General features: G+C 47.0%; 2 protein-coding genes across 2 annotated transcripts in view; one reads left to right on the forward strand and one right to left on the reverse strand.

Moving 5' to 3' along the window:
• Nucleotides 1-4,267: 4,267 nt before the first annotated feature.
• On the forward strand, nt 4,268-6,533 carry GSTUM_00000328001 (uncharacterized protein; the record flags this gene model as incomplete). Its single annotated transcript, XM_002835410.1, has 7 exons — nt 4,268-4,325; nt 4,391-4,454; nt 4,513-5,003; nt 5,063-5,183; nt 5,232-5,304; nt 5,357-5,814; nt 5,921-6,533. 7 exons carry the CDS (start codon nt 4,268-4,270, stop codon nt 6,531-6,533), a joined length of 1,878 nt encoding a protein of 625 aa, XP_002835456.1.
• A 1,494-nt stretch (nt 6,534-8,027) lies between these two features.
• Nucleotides 8,028-13,485, reverse strand: part of GSTUM_00000329001 (uncharacterized protein) — a gene marked incomplete at both ends in the record, with an annotated part of 30,330 nt that continues 24,872 nt past the window's right edge. The window contains 7 exons of the mRNA XM_002835411.1: nt 8,028-8,229; nt 8,310-8,653; nt 8,710-8,835; nt 8,880-9,281; nt 9,332-9,465; nt 9,531-9,728; nt 9,820-10,085. Coding sequence (XP_002835457.1) covers nt 8,028-8,229; nt 8,310-8,653; nt 8,710-8,835; nt 8,880-9,281; nt 9,332-9,465; nt 9,531-9,728; nt 9,820-10,085 — 1,672 coding nt within the window. The remainder of the gene's footprint in view (nt 8,230-8,309; nt 8,654-8,709; nt 8,836-8,879; nt 9,282-9,331; nt 9,466-9,530; nt 9,729-9,819; nt 10,086-13,485) is intronic.

Consider the following 13,485-nt stretch of genomic DNA (forward strand, 5'->3'; position numbering starts at 1 on the left):
TGGGATAAGAAAAAATTGCACACTGAACCCAGCCCGTAGTGCGAGGGGTCGGCCACCCGCTGCGCTATACTAGGGATTTTCTTCTCAATCTCAATAGCCAACCCAGCACTCGTGTACAGTACAAATTATTGTATTAGGAGCTATGGCTAACTCATTATAGGAAACTTCTCTATTACCAAAAGCCTTCATACTTCCCGCAAAATATATATAGACCCTGTTGTTCGCATCCTTCTTCTTCCGTCCGTTGGGGCGCTTCTCGATCAATTGGGCTCAACATCCATTCTTCGGCGGAAATGAAACCACGGCCCCATCAGAGCACATCTGGTCTCTATTTGCCAAAGTTTATTTACTAGTTTTATTAGAGATTTCGTTGTGTGTCAGAACCAACACGAGGCTAATTCAATAGGTTGATTGTGATGCCAACCGTTAGAAGGATCCTTTACTATAACTCCAGTGAATTGAAACCCGAAGCATAGCCCGAGTCCCAGTTTAATGGAGTATACTCCACAGTTATATTAGACGCCATCTATTTTTAATATTCATACTAACAAAAACCTCAATCATGAAATTATGCAATCCAGTGGGATCCTCTATTAGCAATACCATCCTAATCTCAATAGTGTAATTAATGCCGCTTCCAGGCTGTGTGGCACTTTCATCCTCATGCCTCACGAAGCCGAGCTGGCCGAAGGGGATTCAAGGAGACTTTTATAGAACGCCCATTCACTGGTTAGTCCGGGTATGGTTGGTTGCGAACAGACCGGGTAGAACTCAATAAACAAAGAGGACCATAGTCGGTACTCGTACAGTGCTGTATGATGATTCCGGCTGGACGGTTTGACCCGGGATAGGGCAGACCTAGCTCCAGCTAATAGCAACCGGTACCAGTGTATCCCGGAACTTTGGGTCGATTCCAAGCGCGATCTTCAGCGACCACCGGTATGATAAATTTAAGATTTTCTCCCCCTCTCTCAAAAGAGGTTTATCACCCCGAAAAAATGTGCTTTCAACTAAATTCGCTGCCGTCTGGTTTAAACACTTGGAAAAAAAAGAATCTTTTTCCTTAATGATATTATCCAAAATCTGCACGACGAACTTTGGTCCTAGGAGTGATAGATCATGCGGCTTGAGCATAAACACCTGGATTCCAGATGGATAAATCTCGCGCAACGCGGCAAAATCCTGAGCAAGTAATCAAACGCCAACTAAGCCCTATCCCAACCTAGTGCTATCTACAGATGTCTCATCAGCCAAGAAAGACTACCGGTAGCTTTAGAACCGACCCTTTAAAGAACTAAAGAAATTCTACACTGGCATCATACAATACTTTAGTTTTCGAGACCTGTGGAGTTCATCTTTATGAACTATTCCATTCGATGAATCCAAGCGCTCAGAATTTCAGGAGCCCTGAAGGCGACCCTGACTCCGATGAGCAAACCCACTACAATTTCTGTCACCACCCAGACTACTAATTGGAGTTTTTCCTCCAACATTACCTTGAGTTGTTCCCAATCCACTCGAGTAGTTGTCACTCATCCAAAGGAATATTCCACGTAAAACCGGTTGTCCGACTCGAGTAAACTTAACCTTTCTCATACCGGTATTCGATACGATGTAGACATCACTACATGCAAAGAGAGTAGGCTTGTATGATAGCCGGGAGAGCTTCACCGATGAACTTTAAATGGCTTAACAAGTCACCCGTGGCATACTTGTGATTGGCTAAGAAATAGGCGGTAAAGGTCGGATCCCAATAAATACTTTGTCCTAGAAATTCCAAAAAGTTCCCCCAGCGGGCTTGTGCTCGGGTATAATGCAGTACTACACATATTAAAAGCACAGCACAATATACGATAATCAAGTATCAAATTAGTCCTATCAAATACCCGAAGGACTCGAGAATAACGAAGAGGCCGAGGCTGATCATATAGCAGGTCTCAACTCTCTGGGTGACGGATACCATTCCCTGCAAACTCCTGGAGGCAACATGGCCAAATGCAAGAAACCACCAGACTGCCAGCCCAGACCAGTCCATTGGTCACGCGTTCCCCTAGATGCCGATCCAAGCAAGTTTTCACCTGAATCCCTGGGCATCTGAGATCAGTCTCCGGTTCCCGGTGCAGTGCTTGGTAACTTCCCCGGGCTGTAAATTCCCTCATTTCTAGATTTCTGTCTTCTATCATCCTGACGAGCAATATATTCATTTACGCAATTTTCAATTGTAACCCCCTAGTGTAGCTCCTTATCCAGCAGAATCTTGAAAACTTGTTCTAAAGTTCTATGTGAAGTCATCCACTCGGCAAAGGGAGTTGGAGCTCTGTGTGGTGGAAATACTGGTTCACCTAAGTTCACTCCTTTTCTCAACAACAGCGCCCGAGTATTCGGTCGGGGGTATTGTTAGGAGGGGAGTCAGATTAATGGGCTGTCTGATATGGACAACTCCATTTGTATCATGGTGGGAAATTTTAGGGTTTTGTTTAGGTTGATTTTTCCCAAAAGAGTTTGTTTGAAGGCTGAGGGAGGATTTTTTTTCCTGTACTCTACAGAAAGGAGGATCTTCTCCACCTTTCCTTCTTTCCTTCTTGCAGGAAAAACAGTGGAGGACAACTAAAAACAACGAATATGAACAGGGGACTTTCCAACGAGTGAAGAAGTACAAAAAAATACTGAGCTGAACGTGGGCTCAGACCAACTTACGACTGTGGAAGCGGAAATTAGTCAGAGGACCGTGTTATCCCTAGCGGGAGCAATTGCATAGCACGAGTGAAGGTACAGTAAGGTAGCTGCTGCCAATTTCTAACACCCCCACTATGCACAGAACAGTTGGCTGGGATAGCCACAGCGCGCCAGGCGCCTAGCCTTAGCCTCTGTCTTTCCTACCTGCAGCACAGTACGATGTTAATACGAATTTTCATCTGCCATAATATGATAACAACCTTTACTCACCCAAGATTCCTCTATCCACGTTATCCAATCTTGCAACACCACACCTGTACTGCACTAGGGAACAAGCAGTGCTATAATATTAAAGACCGAGGGCATTGCCATAAATCACTTCCGAATTCCCATACAACTTAGCCCTTATCCCACATTCAGTGGGCCTGTGACCGGTGAGCAACGATTCTTAATACAGTACATTACCTTCACCATATTGGATTGAGACAATATCTTCCATCAGCGCCAACACCGCGACGCGAATCCGATCATGTGAGACCACGACATCAGATAAACAACCCTCTGCTCGCAAGCATAAACAAACTCTATTCTACCTCCTCTTCTCCTCTTCTCCTCTATTCATTTCACCAGCCATCTCCAACAAAAACCCATCCTTGCTCCCGGAAAAGTCTCTGAATTGAACGAACCCCTTCGCCTATTTACCATAAATTCGATTTCTTGTTCATAGGAATACAGCACAGCTATCCGCTCCGGCCCGGAACCTTACATCTGGCAGACTCACCAGGCTCACCCTGAGCGCTGGCAGTTACTAGCTGCATGCTTCTCCAGCGATTTTAATCGGGTAGGGGAACTATAATAAGTCGGCTCAGCCACAGTACTTGTACTCGTACAAGTAAATTTACCCATACAGTGAGTGCATGCAGTGCAATATTCCCAGCCGATTGACACCTCCTTACTGAAGTCCAATGCCCTACTTACGCAGATCCATACTTAGATGTGCTCGTATCATACTGTACTGTACAGTATAGTACACGAGCGCTAAACTAACATAGACCACAATATCTGCACTCGAGCAAGGCGCCCCCACGGTATTGAAGACTTATGGAGTCTCACCCGCAGCATAAATTACCAGTACTCGCGCGTCCAAGTTGACACCCCCATACCACAGTCGTGAGTAGTGATCGCTAGGCCAATAAATTCACTCCTCCAAAGCGCCAAGCCGAGTGGTGTAATTCTATATATCCTAGAAAATATGCTAAGTTATAGCGTATGTCGCCAAAAAGGTACTTGCAAGGACCCGCAAAGTTCTTGTTCGGGCTGAGCTTCATCAAAGGCCTCAAAGATTTCATGAGGAACTTCAATGGCCAGATTGGTTAGACTAATTTATCGGTGCTCCAGCCTATGGATATCTATGCAAGGCTTGCCAGCTCGTGTGTGATTATTAACTGTGCTGCACTGCATGGGCTCGTTATTAGTCAGGCGATCAGTACTCGAGTAAGTTACCGGTGGACCGCTAAGTTACGAGGTGTCCGACTTCGACTGGGCAGCGCGAGTAGAGCATCATCTCCTATTTTGAGCCAGAGAAAAGGCAATGCTCCGTTATGACGTGACCCCCTTCTCCGAGACCTTTCCGGATAAGACTTCCACCTGTAAGCACCCTCTTCCTACTCTTCAAATTCATACAAACTCCCTTTGATATCTTTTTTTTTTTCAGTGAAAGGAGGACGCAGCAGCAGCCTGGGCCTCCATACCAATTCCCTCCTCCTCTTTAGCATCAGGTGAGATGTCCGGCGACGATCCGCTTTTCGCCCAGTATCTTACAGATCCCTGTTCCAGGCAGGTACAAAGCTCTCTTGTGGACTCCTCCGAAATATCATTGTCAGAAGCGCTAGCACGGCTTCTACCGAAACCAAAACAGCAAAGGCATCTTCACGATGGATCAACAAATCAATATTCAGCAACCTCGCAGTTCAGTCAGCTACCGCCACATTCTACCACAAGCTTAGCAATCGATGGCTTCTTTGTTTGTCAATCTGCCTTGCAACACCTATATTTTGCGGAGGAAGTTGAAACGAGGAAGATGTTGAAGGAGGTCTATGCGGAGGAGTGCCAACTACTGCCCCTTTGTGAACTCTTTGCTATGGCTGCGGTAGGGTGCTCGTGGGCAGATAACATTCCAAAAGAGGCGCACACAACATTTTTTGACACCGTTAAGGCTCATTTGGACCAATGCTTGGAGAAGGACGAATTGAAAGGGATGAAGATACTCGCTCTAGCCGCGTTATATTCAATGTCGGAAAAGAAAGTGTCAAGCTGGGGATATGTGTGTATGTTTCCTAGGGAATATACCCATCTCCTCGCAATTATGGACTAATAGGAATCGCAGGCAAGGCATTACAGATCGCCCATTCCAGAGACCTTCAACTCAACACATGGCCAAGCTATATGACCGAGACAGATTGGTTTGGATATCGAAGGTTATGGCGGACATTATTGTTTCTGGAAAGGTTAAATAAATCCCACTCAACTATTCGTCCCTGTGCTTATATCAGCAGCTTCCTAGCCATATCCCTAGGCCGCATACCCATTTGGAGCGCAACATATGACACCATCGAGCTTGCAGAATCGGTTCAGACCCCACGCCTAAAGACCCCATTGGCTACCACTCACAGATACATAGGAAAGGAGCTACGATTTCCGAAATTCATCACGGAGAAATTCCTTACAAACGGAGATTGTGAATATCGGGCTATTAGCTAGCAGAATCCTCAAAGGCGTCTTTACTTCCCCCGTTATCGACCTCGAATTCGTGTGCGACCACATGGCGAAGTTGAAGCTACGTTATGAAAATCTGCCGGAGCCTATGAAACTAGGCAGATCCAAGTTGACCCCGGGAGAGTATCTGGCCGACACATCACTACTCACCCTCCACATGGTGTACCTAGGGACTGTAATACTCCTCACCCGCAGAGTGCTCGTCGAACTGGCAAGTGGAGCCGGAGGCGACTTGTTTGAAGGAAGTACTGGGGAGGCATTGAGGCTTGCGAAAACATGCTTATCCGCCGGGAGGCAGACCTCGGAACTACTAGGGAGTCTGTATTCACATAAAGATCTTTTCAAAAACTGCTGGGTGACTATGTGAGAAACCATCCCACTCCTTGAACAAGCAAGCGGAAATTGCCCAAAGTACGAAAACAAAAGCAAATGGCTGCGAATACATCTAATGAGCTACCAAGTTGTATAGATACTCATCGTTCAATGCTGGCCTCATCCTGCTCTTCTACACTGCCCAAAAACGGACGCTCGGACAGCCGTACCCCCAGTACCAAGAGGACTTGGGCGCAGCCGCCCGATGCACCCGCATAGTGGAATACTGTGCAAAACACGACGACCTAGCAAACTGTTACCTCATACTTCTGAAACCCTTCAGACAAGCCGCCGGGGATGGTACCGATACAACATCCTACCGTACACCTTCCGGCTTGAGCGAATCTCCCGAAACCAGCGACCCGTCTTCGGAGGACGCATCATCAGAGTCATCAGAAGATGCAGAAATTAACGCGCTCGTAAACCTACCATTCCCGCCGCCGCACCTACACCCGCCCATAAAACCACCGCGAATGCCGCTGCCCATCCATAGCACTAGGTGGCTCGAAGCCCGGCCGCAGGTATTGCCACGGGAGCGGAACCCCAGCAACCTCTATCGCCGGTACGTAAGCCATGGCCAGAACGGCCCTTCTTCGAGGAACACTTCACCAATCAGAAAGCGATCTTGCAGCATTCAGTCCGAGGAACCGAGCAAGAGGTCTAAACTATCCCCACAGCAACTGGAGGCTTTCCTTAGGAGGGTTACTTGAAACTCGTGCTGTAATATCTTGTTTCTTGTTTCCACTTTCTCTCTCTTTCCCGCTTCTCCGCTCTATGCCTCTCTACAAGTACTTTTTCTCGCTCCTAAAAATTATTTCCTCGTTATTTTTATTTTCTCCGTTTTCCCTTTCTTCTCTTCTCTTCATTTCTCAATTATCCCTCCTGGACTCGAAATTACTCCCTTCGCCTTGACTTGTACAATACAGTACTCTAGTAAGAATTATATTACCACATGAGTACGACCTCTATTCTCTTAAAAAAAGGAAAAGCGAAAGAAAAAAGCTGCTCTTCATTCATTCGCCGGTCCGACCTGCGCACCTCACCCCCAAACCTACCCATCTACCGTATCCCCTGTACTCGTACCCCGATCTTGTGCCACCGCACTCCACCATCCCTTCCCCCAACCGACCGGTCACCCAATCCGTTGACCATGATCATGAACAACAGCCGCGCAGTACACACACATCGCGCATCCAACAGAAGAAACCCCTCCCCATAGCTTACCCACCCACACCACAACCAAACCGCCAATCACCCGCTCACTCCGGCTGTCACAACCGACCGACTGACCGACAGATGCAACGGTGCCCCCCAACCATCGCCAAATCTTCCCAGAAGGGAAAGGAGCGGAGGCTTGGAGGGTTGGCGTCATGGTCATGTAATGTCACTCGCGAGTCGGCCCGTGTCCAAAGCATGTTTTGCGGGTAAGGCGGGAGAGATAGGCCGGGGAACTGGTTATCTATGAGGTCGACGGAATCATGGGGAGATGGAGAGAGGTAAGGTAGACTATTGTATGGACCGGATGAGATTCCCGAAACGAGTGCGATGACGATGTTGCGCATCATAGGGTATCGTGACTTCAGTTGCGGCGGCGATGGTGGTGGTATATACGGTATTTCAACTTTTTAGACCTTTGTTAGCACGGTAATCACGGTGGAGATGTATCGCATGTCGAGTTGGAAGGTTTAGTCCACCTGGGTGATAAATGGTAGTCTTCCGTGTGCACTGTGCAGTTCTGGTGCAGTGTTGCATAATAGCAAGGAGCGATTGAAGTTGGGACGTGGAGCTTTACAAGTAGAACACTCAGTAGACTTGTGACACAATAAACATGATATGACACGGTGTGATACCGGCGTTATGGTGGGATGGATTTTTTTTTATATATATTTTCACAGCCCCAGGCACTGCGCCATTGCGTCGTGTTATGTTGCGTTACAGACCCTCGGGGGTTTATCTCAAGTCAGTGTACAGTACGCATTTTAGAGTATCAGTTCATACACATCAAGTGCTCGTACAGACTGTGATACATTGCGGCGATAATTTCTCAAAAGTGGTAGGTGGGTAGGTAAATACGGTGGTTGCCTCCCGCTTCTTTTAATAAAAAAAAAAAACGGAAGTGGAATCCCGGCCGAGAGTCAAGTTCCGGGCGTTAGGCGGTAGTTATGCCCGCTGCCAACGATTCGATATCGATGATCTGTACAACGTTAGGCAAGTGATTTGCGACTGCATAAAGGTTGGGTGCGCGAAAGCAGGAGGGGAAGACGGAGGTGATTATTAACCTCTTTTACGGCTTCAACGCTTAGCACCACCGGCCCTTCATCGCCCACGCAAACAGTATCTTCAATTCGTATTCCCATGCCCCGGAAGTGTTTTGGCCATTGCAAGTCGTTCGGGACGTACACACCTCTGCTCATACATCATCAGCTTACAGCAATCCCAACCAACCGGCTCGCTCGCTGGCGAGTGTTACTAGAAGGAAGACTGACGGTTCAACAGTAACACACTGCCCAGCCTGCAATTTCCTGCTCTTGGAGTAACTTCCGCAATCGTGAATATCCAACCCGACGTAGTGTCCCACATGATGCGGAAACAACACATTGCATAATTGAGAGGAGGTCAGGTCGAAACCGAGACTTTTTAGCTCGGATATCAGCTCCATCTCTGATACCTCGTGGATTTCGTCGAGCGATATGCAGGTGCTCTCACAACAGAGGGATACACATCGCTTTTGCACATTCAGGACGGCTTGGTAGAGATCCCTTTGCGCCGGGGTGAAGGTTCCGGAGACGGGCCAAGTGCGAGTTATATCCGTTACGTAGCCACCGTATTGCTATGGGTATTAGTGGGACGGATGTTCCTGGTAGGGTTAAGGTTAAGGGACCTTACTCCACCGGCATCCACAAGAACAAGGTCGGATTCCCTATAATCTTTTAGAACGGGTGAAACAAGTTGACACAGTAGAACAAACCCTAATTTGTCGTCGTTTCTAGTATAATGAATGTGCAACGAATTCTAACACATCAGCATGGGAAGGCGCGGCAGGTGGAGAAACAAACCTGCCCACCCGCGATAACGGGTACATACGCCTCCTTCTCACAACCACCCATCCGAAACTTGTATTCCAGGAACGCCCAGAGATCACGCTCCATCGTAAACCGTTCCTTCGTAGCAATAGCCTTATTGAACGCTCTTCCAGATATCTGTCCCGCCTTCCGCATGTTTGCTACCTCCGCATCGCTTTTGGAAACCCGTAACTTGTGCATAAAGTACTTTAACGGCAGGACCCCCCTATCTCGAAGTATCTGTACCAAAGATCCCGGTGCAGCTGCTGGCGGCGGAGTAATCAAACTTGCAAATCCGGAAGGCTTTTCAGTTAGTGAGATAGTATCCGCATATATAGTGCTCGCGCGTTTAAGTATAGGCCGTAAATGGTGTTCAGCATGTTTGATATCTCCCGCCTAATCCATTAGCCAAACCCATCAAACTCCCAAGAAGCAAAACAAGCAACCTCATCTGCATTAAACACATCCAAAGCAGCCTGAACCCCAGACCTCGGTCCATCCCATAACTCAGCATGGCTGTCTTTCCCCCGAACAAACAGATGAAAAGTATGTTCACCACCCCCGACCGGCCCCGTCTTTTCTTCGCCCGATTAGCATCTTTCCACCACCACAACCACTACGCCACATGCATACATATATACATACCGATAACACATAGAGCCTCCGGTTCCAGAAAGCCCGTCAGGTAGAGAAAATCCGGGTTCTGGTGAAAGGGGTAAAACACCGGTCTGGAACGATACTTGACATATGCGGCTGGCACAACCGCTACGGCGCCGTCAGGAAGTTCGGATGCAAGCTTTGCTCTACGCGTGGCGTACTCAAGTGCTGAGATTCCGGGTGTAACTATAACCGTCAGCTTTGCCTTGTACTGAGGGATAGCTTTATCGGTTGATAGATAGCTATTGGGTGGATGGAGAAGACGAATTGTTATTACCCTCGCCGGCCTTGAGCGACCAGGGGTGTGTCTCGAAGCTCGGCTGTCCAAATTTCGTCTGTAACAATTCTGAGTAAAACCTTCGTGGCACCGAGGTGGAAGGGCTCCGCAGTGCGGGGGTGCGGAGGCGACGGAGTATCATTGCAGTTATGAGAATGCAGTGGAGGGAGACTCTGGGAATGCTCGGTAAATTGACATGTAAACAAGAAATTTTTGCGCCTTTTTCTTTCTTTTTTCTCTTTTCAGACAACAAGCAGAGCCGCATCCTGCCTTATCAATCTCCTATCATTATCTAACCCAATTGGTGGGCTTACCGCTGAGTACGATACTAGTACTGTACTCGAGCAGACCGTTATCACACTGCAAGTAACCGTGCCAAGGTTCCCACCACTTCGAATGACGCTAAGCGACCTTCCAAGTAGGTGGCACTTCCTAGGAGTGCCAAACAGCTCAACGATAGAATCGCCTCAAAGAAAGATTTATTCAAGATGACAAGAAAACTTCGCAATAACATGCCCTATCTCACGACCTAAAAGCCCTTTAAGCCGTCTTTGCTTGTTTCTATCCTTAACAGCCTTTCTCATTTGTTTGGAAATTTCTTTCCACTTTTTTCTAACTTTAGCATCGACAATTTTCTTTGAATTATCCAACATGCGCTGAGCCTTTGCAAGCTCCTTCTTTGCAGATTCTGCCTCTTTCTGCCGGACCATTTCTCTTGCTTGATGCGCATACATTGTGCTGCCCTTCTGTATCGATCGTCGGCTCCTCTTTTGTCTAGCTGCTCGGGCCAGCTCAGCTGCTTTCGTACTTTCGAGATCTTGCAAGGCAAGAGTTCTGGTTTGTGCAATTGCTAAACTCCCCTTCAGGTATTGTCGAAGGGTTCGATGTGATGTGGGTGAAAGGTTTCCAAGCTCAGAACCTAGAACTCCAGCATGCCTCTTAAGTGATTGTAGTGTTTTTGGTATTTCTGGAATATGGACAAGCTCAGGAATCGGAGAGGGTGTACGGGGTACAGCTGTAGAGTGACCATGTAGTAGTTTATCGATAACAAGATCAGGGTTGAAGGGAATTAGGCCAGTCTTTTGAAATGCAGATACGATTGTTGTCTGCTTGAATGTCTGGTCACGGATTGGCTCAATTGCTGAGAGAAATTCAACCTTATCAAACTGTAAACATCCTGTTTTTGTTGCCGCATCCAATGCTTCCACATGATAATGTTTATATAGTTGAAAAACTACAACATCTAATGGCTGAAGAAGATGGGTGCAATGAGGTGGAAGACAAAAGAGTAGGATCTTGTGATTATCACAAAAGGTAATAAACTCCCATGTGCAGTGAGAGTTGTGCCTATCAAGAATAAGCATTCTCCAGGCTCCAACCGGCTGTCTAGCAGAAAAACTCTCAAAATGATAAAGCCAATCTAATGCAGACTTATCATTCGAGTATCCAGTATTAGTGACTCCAACTAGAAAGGTACTTGGAATATCAGTTTTTGTGTACCAGTCCTCCATGTGTACTGCACCAGGTACTATGATCATTGGTGGTAGCACCATGCCATTACCATTAATCGTTTCAATTACCGTAACCAACTCACGATTGCTTGAGCTGGCAAGAGTCAAAGGACATGTTTGCTCCCTAGTTACTACCTATTGGTTTTTACCAATTTTAATCCTAAAACCTGTTTCATCAAAATTGTATATATCGATGCTCAAAATCCCCTTCTCTTCTCTTATCAATTGAAATCGCCGAAACCAGTTGTGCAAGTCATCAGGATGATGTGACCATTTCCATTCGATATCGAGGGGTTTTTGTTTTCTTACATAATACTTTGGATGTCATTGCAGGAACTGCTGGGTCCATGATTGGCTTATACAAGGTGGTGGATCAGAGGATGTAGTGTGGGATGCAGCAAGAATTGAATTCTCATACGAGGCAATATGTCGGTACAGAGCAGAGAGTCCGAGCTTATCAAGTCTTTCCAGGTATTGGCAGAGTGCAAGCTCTTGATCAGGAGCCAATTTCCGATTTGGTGCCTCTCGTTGTTGGCGAGATCCACAGCCATTCCATCATGCATGGAGACGTTTTTCGGGTAGGCAATTCTCTCTCGCCCGCGCTGCAATATTCGGTTTTTCTTCTTCCTTAATTTGATCCAGTACTTGCTTGATTCTTACTTCTATATCGATATAGGTTTCACTTTCCATGATGGCATTGGGGTTGAGTAATCCAATGAAAGATATTGTGAATTGTGGTATACTGAAAATTCTTTCATTGAGGTGATTCTATCGTTGAGCTGTTTGGCACTCCTAGGGAGTGCCACCTACTTGGAAGGTCGCTTAGCGTCATTCGAAGTGGTGGGAACCTTGGCACGGTTAACCCCTTGCCAAGACGGGCCCTGAGTGCAGGCGATTCCACAAGCACCGGTGTATGATAGATACTAATGCTGGCCCATCATAGACCCGCACTCGAGCGGTGCCGTGCAAGTCAAAACCTCTCCTTCTCTGGCTAGCTGGAGAACACCGACGCACGACCGACTCCTGTGCACATCATGGTCAGTACTCGAGTATATTCTTATGATTCTCCTCTCACGGTTGGTAAGCACACCCTCTAGTTTCCTGCCCATGATACAAGTACCGTGCGATAGGCCTTTCCTCTCTTTCGGTGAAAATGTCGTAAAGTCCATCCACCTCACGATGCCGGTGCCACCATCATCATGTTAAATATAGGAACGTAACCCTTTTTGCTTCCTCTTTTTTCCCTTTCCCCCCTTCCTTCCTGTGGGTTCAGCCGCGGGACCTTTGCGCGATATGATCTGATTTACTGGCCAATGTAAAGGCACAGAAAGAGAGGAGGAAATAATTGGTGAACCTGAAATGGAACGGAAGGGAAAGGAAGGGAAGATGGTTCGTATCATGGCTGGAAAGAAAAACGGCATGGGTCGAGCAAGGCTCAGCTTGTCGATACCGTACGGCAACCTCACTGGAGGGTGCTTCTTGATTGGCTGTTGTGGACTGAATGGCAAATTGTCGTGCAGGACCGCACTGTAACTGTTGGCACGCGGTACGAGTACCAGTAGCACAGGCACGGGTATTCCCTCCACCTATACGATTCGTGCGAGGCCCTCCAGGATGCTGGTGCACTGTACGGCACAGTACGAGTACTTGAGTACTCGAGCACTGCTCCACTAGCTAATTCCGAAGCCTTGTATAACGATATCAGCTTGTGATTCAATTTTTCGGAAGGGCACGTCATGCGCTGCCAAAGCCAGATCCGTATTGCTGATTTTCAAGACATTTTGTCAGCAACGATATAAATTTATAACGTCAACGACCGGGATCCGGGACATCACCGGGATCCGGGATAGACTGCTCGTCAACAGGCACCAACCATTGAAATCAAATAACTCCACGAATTGAAGGCCAAAAAAACTCAAAAAACATTCAAAAGAACTGGAAACAATTGTCCAAAATGAAAACATTGTAGTTTGAGGAATCTAAGCCTTATACTAGCTGTATTAGCCTCAAGCGAATAGGATTGATAGTGTGAGGGGGAAGACCTACAAAGAAAAGAAAAAAACCAGGAGAAACTTCAAGGCTTGCGAGAGCGAAGAGTCATATGAAGAGGCTGATTGGGAAGTTGGTAGGATAAGTGTGGTGAATGAGGACTTTC

Source organism: Tuber melanosporum (assembly GCF_000151645.1).
Source record: "Tuber melanosporum whole genome shotgun sequence assembly, scaffold_107, strain Mel28".
NCBI classification, from domain to species: Eukaryota; Fungi; Ascomycota; class Pezizomycetes; order Pezizales; family Tuberaceae; genus Tuber; species Tuber melanosporum.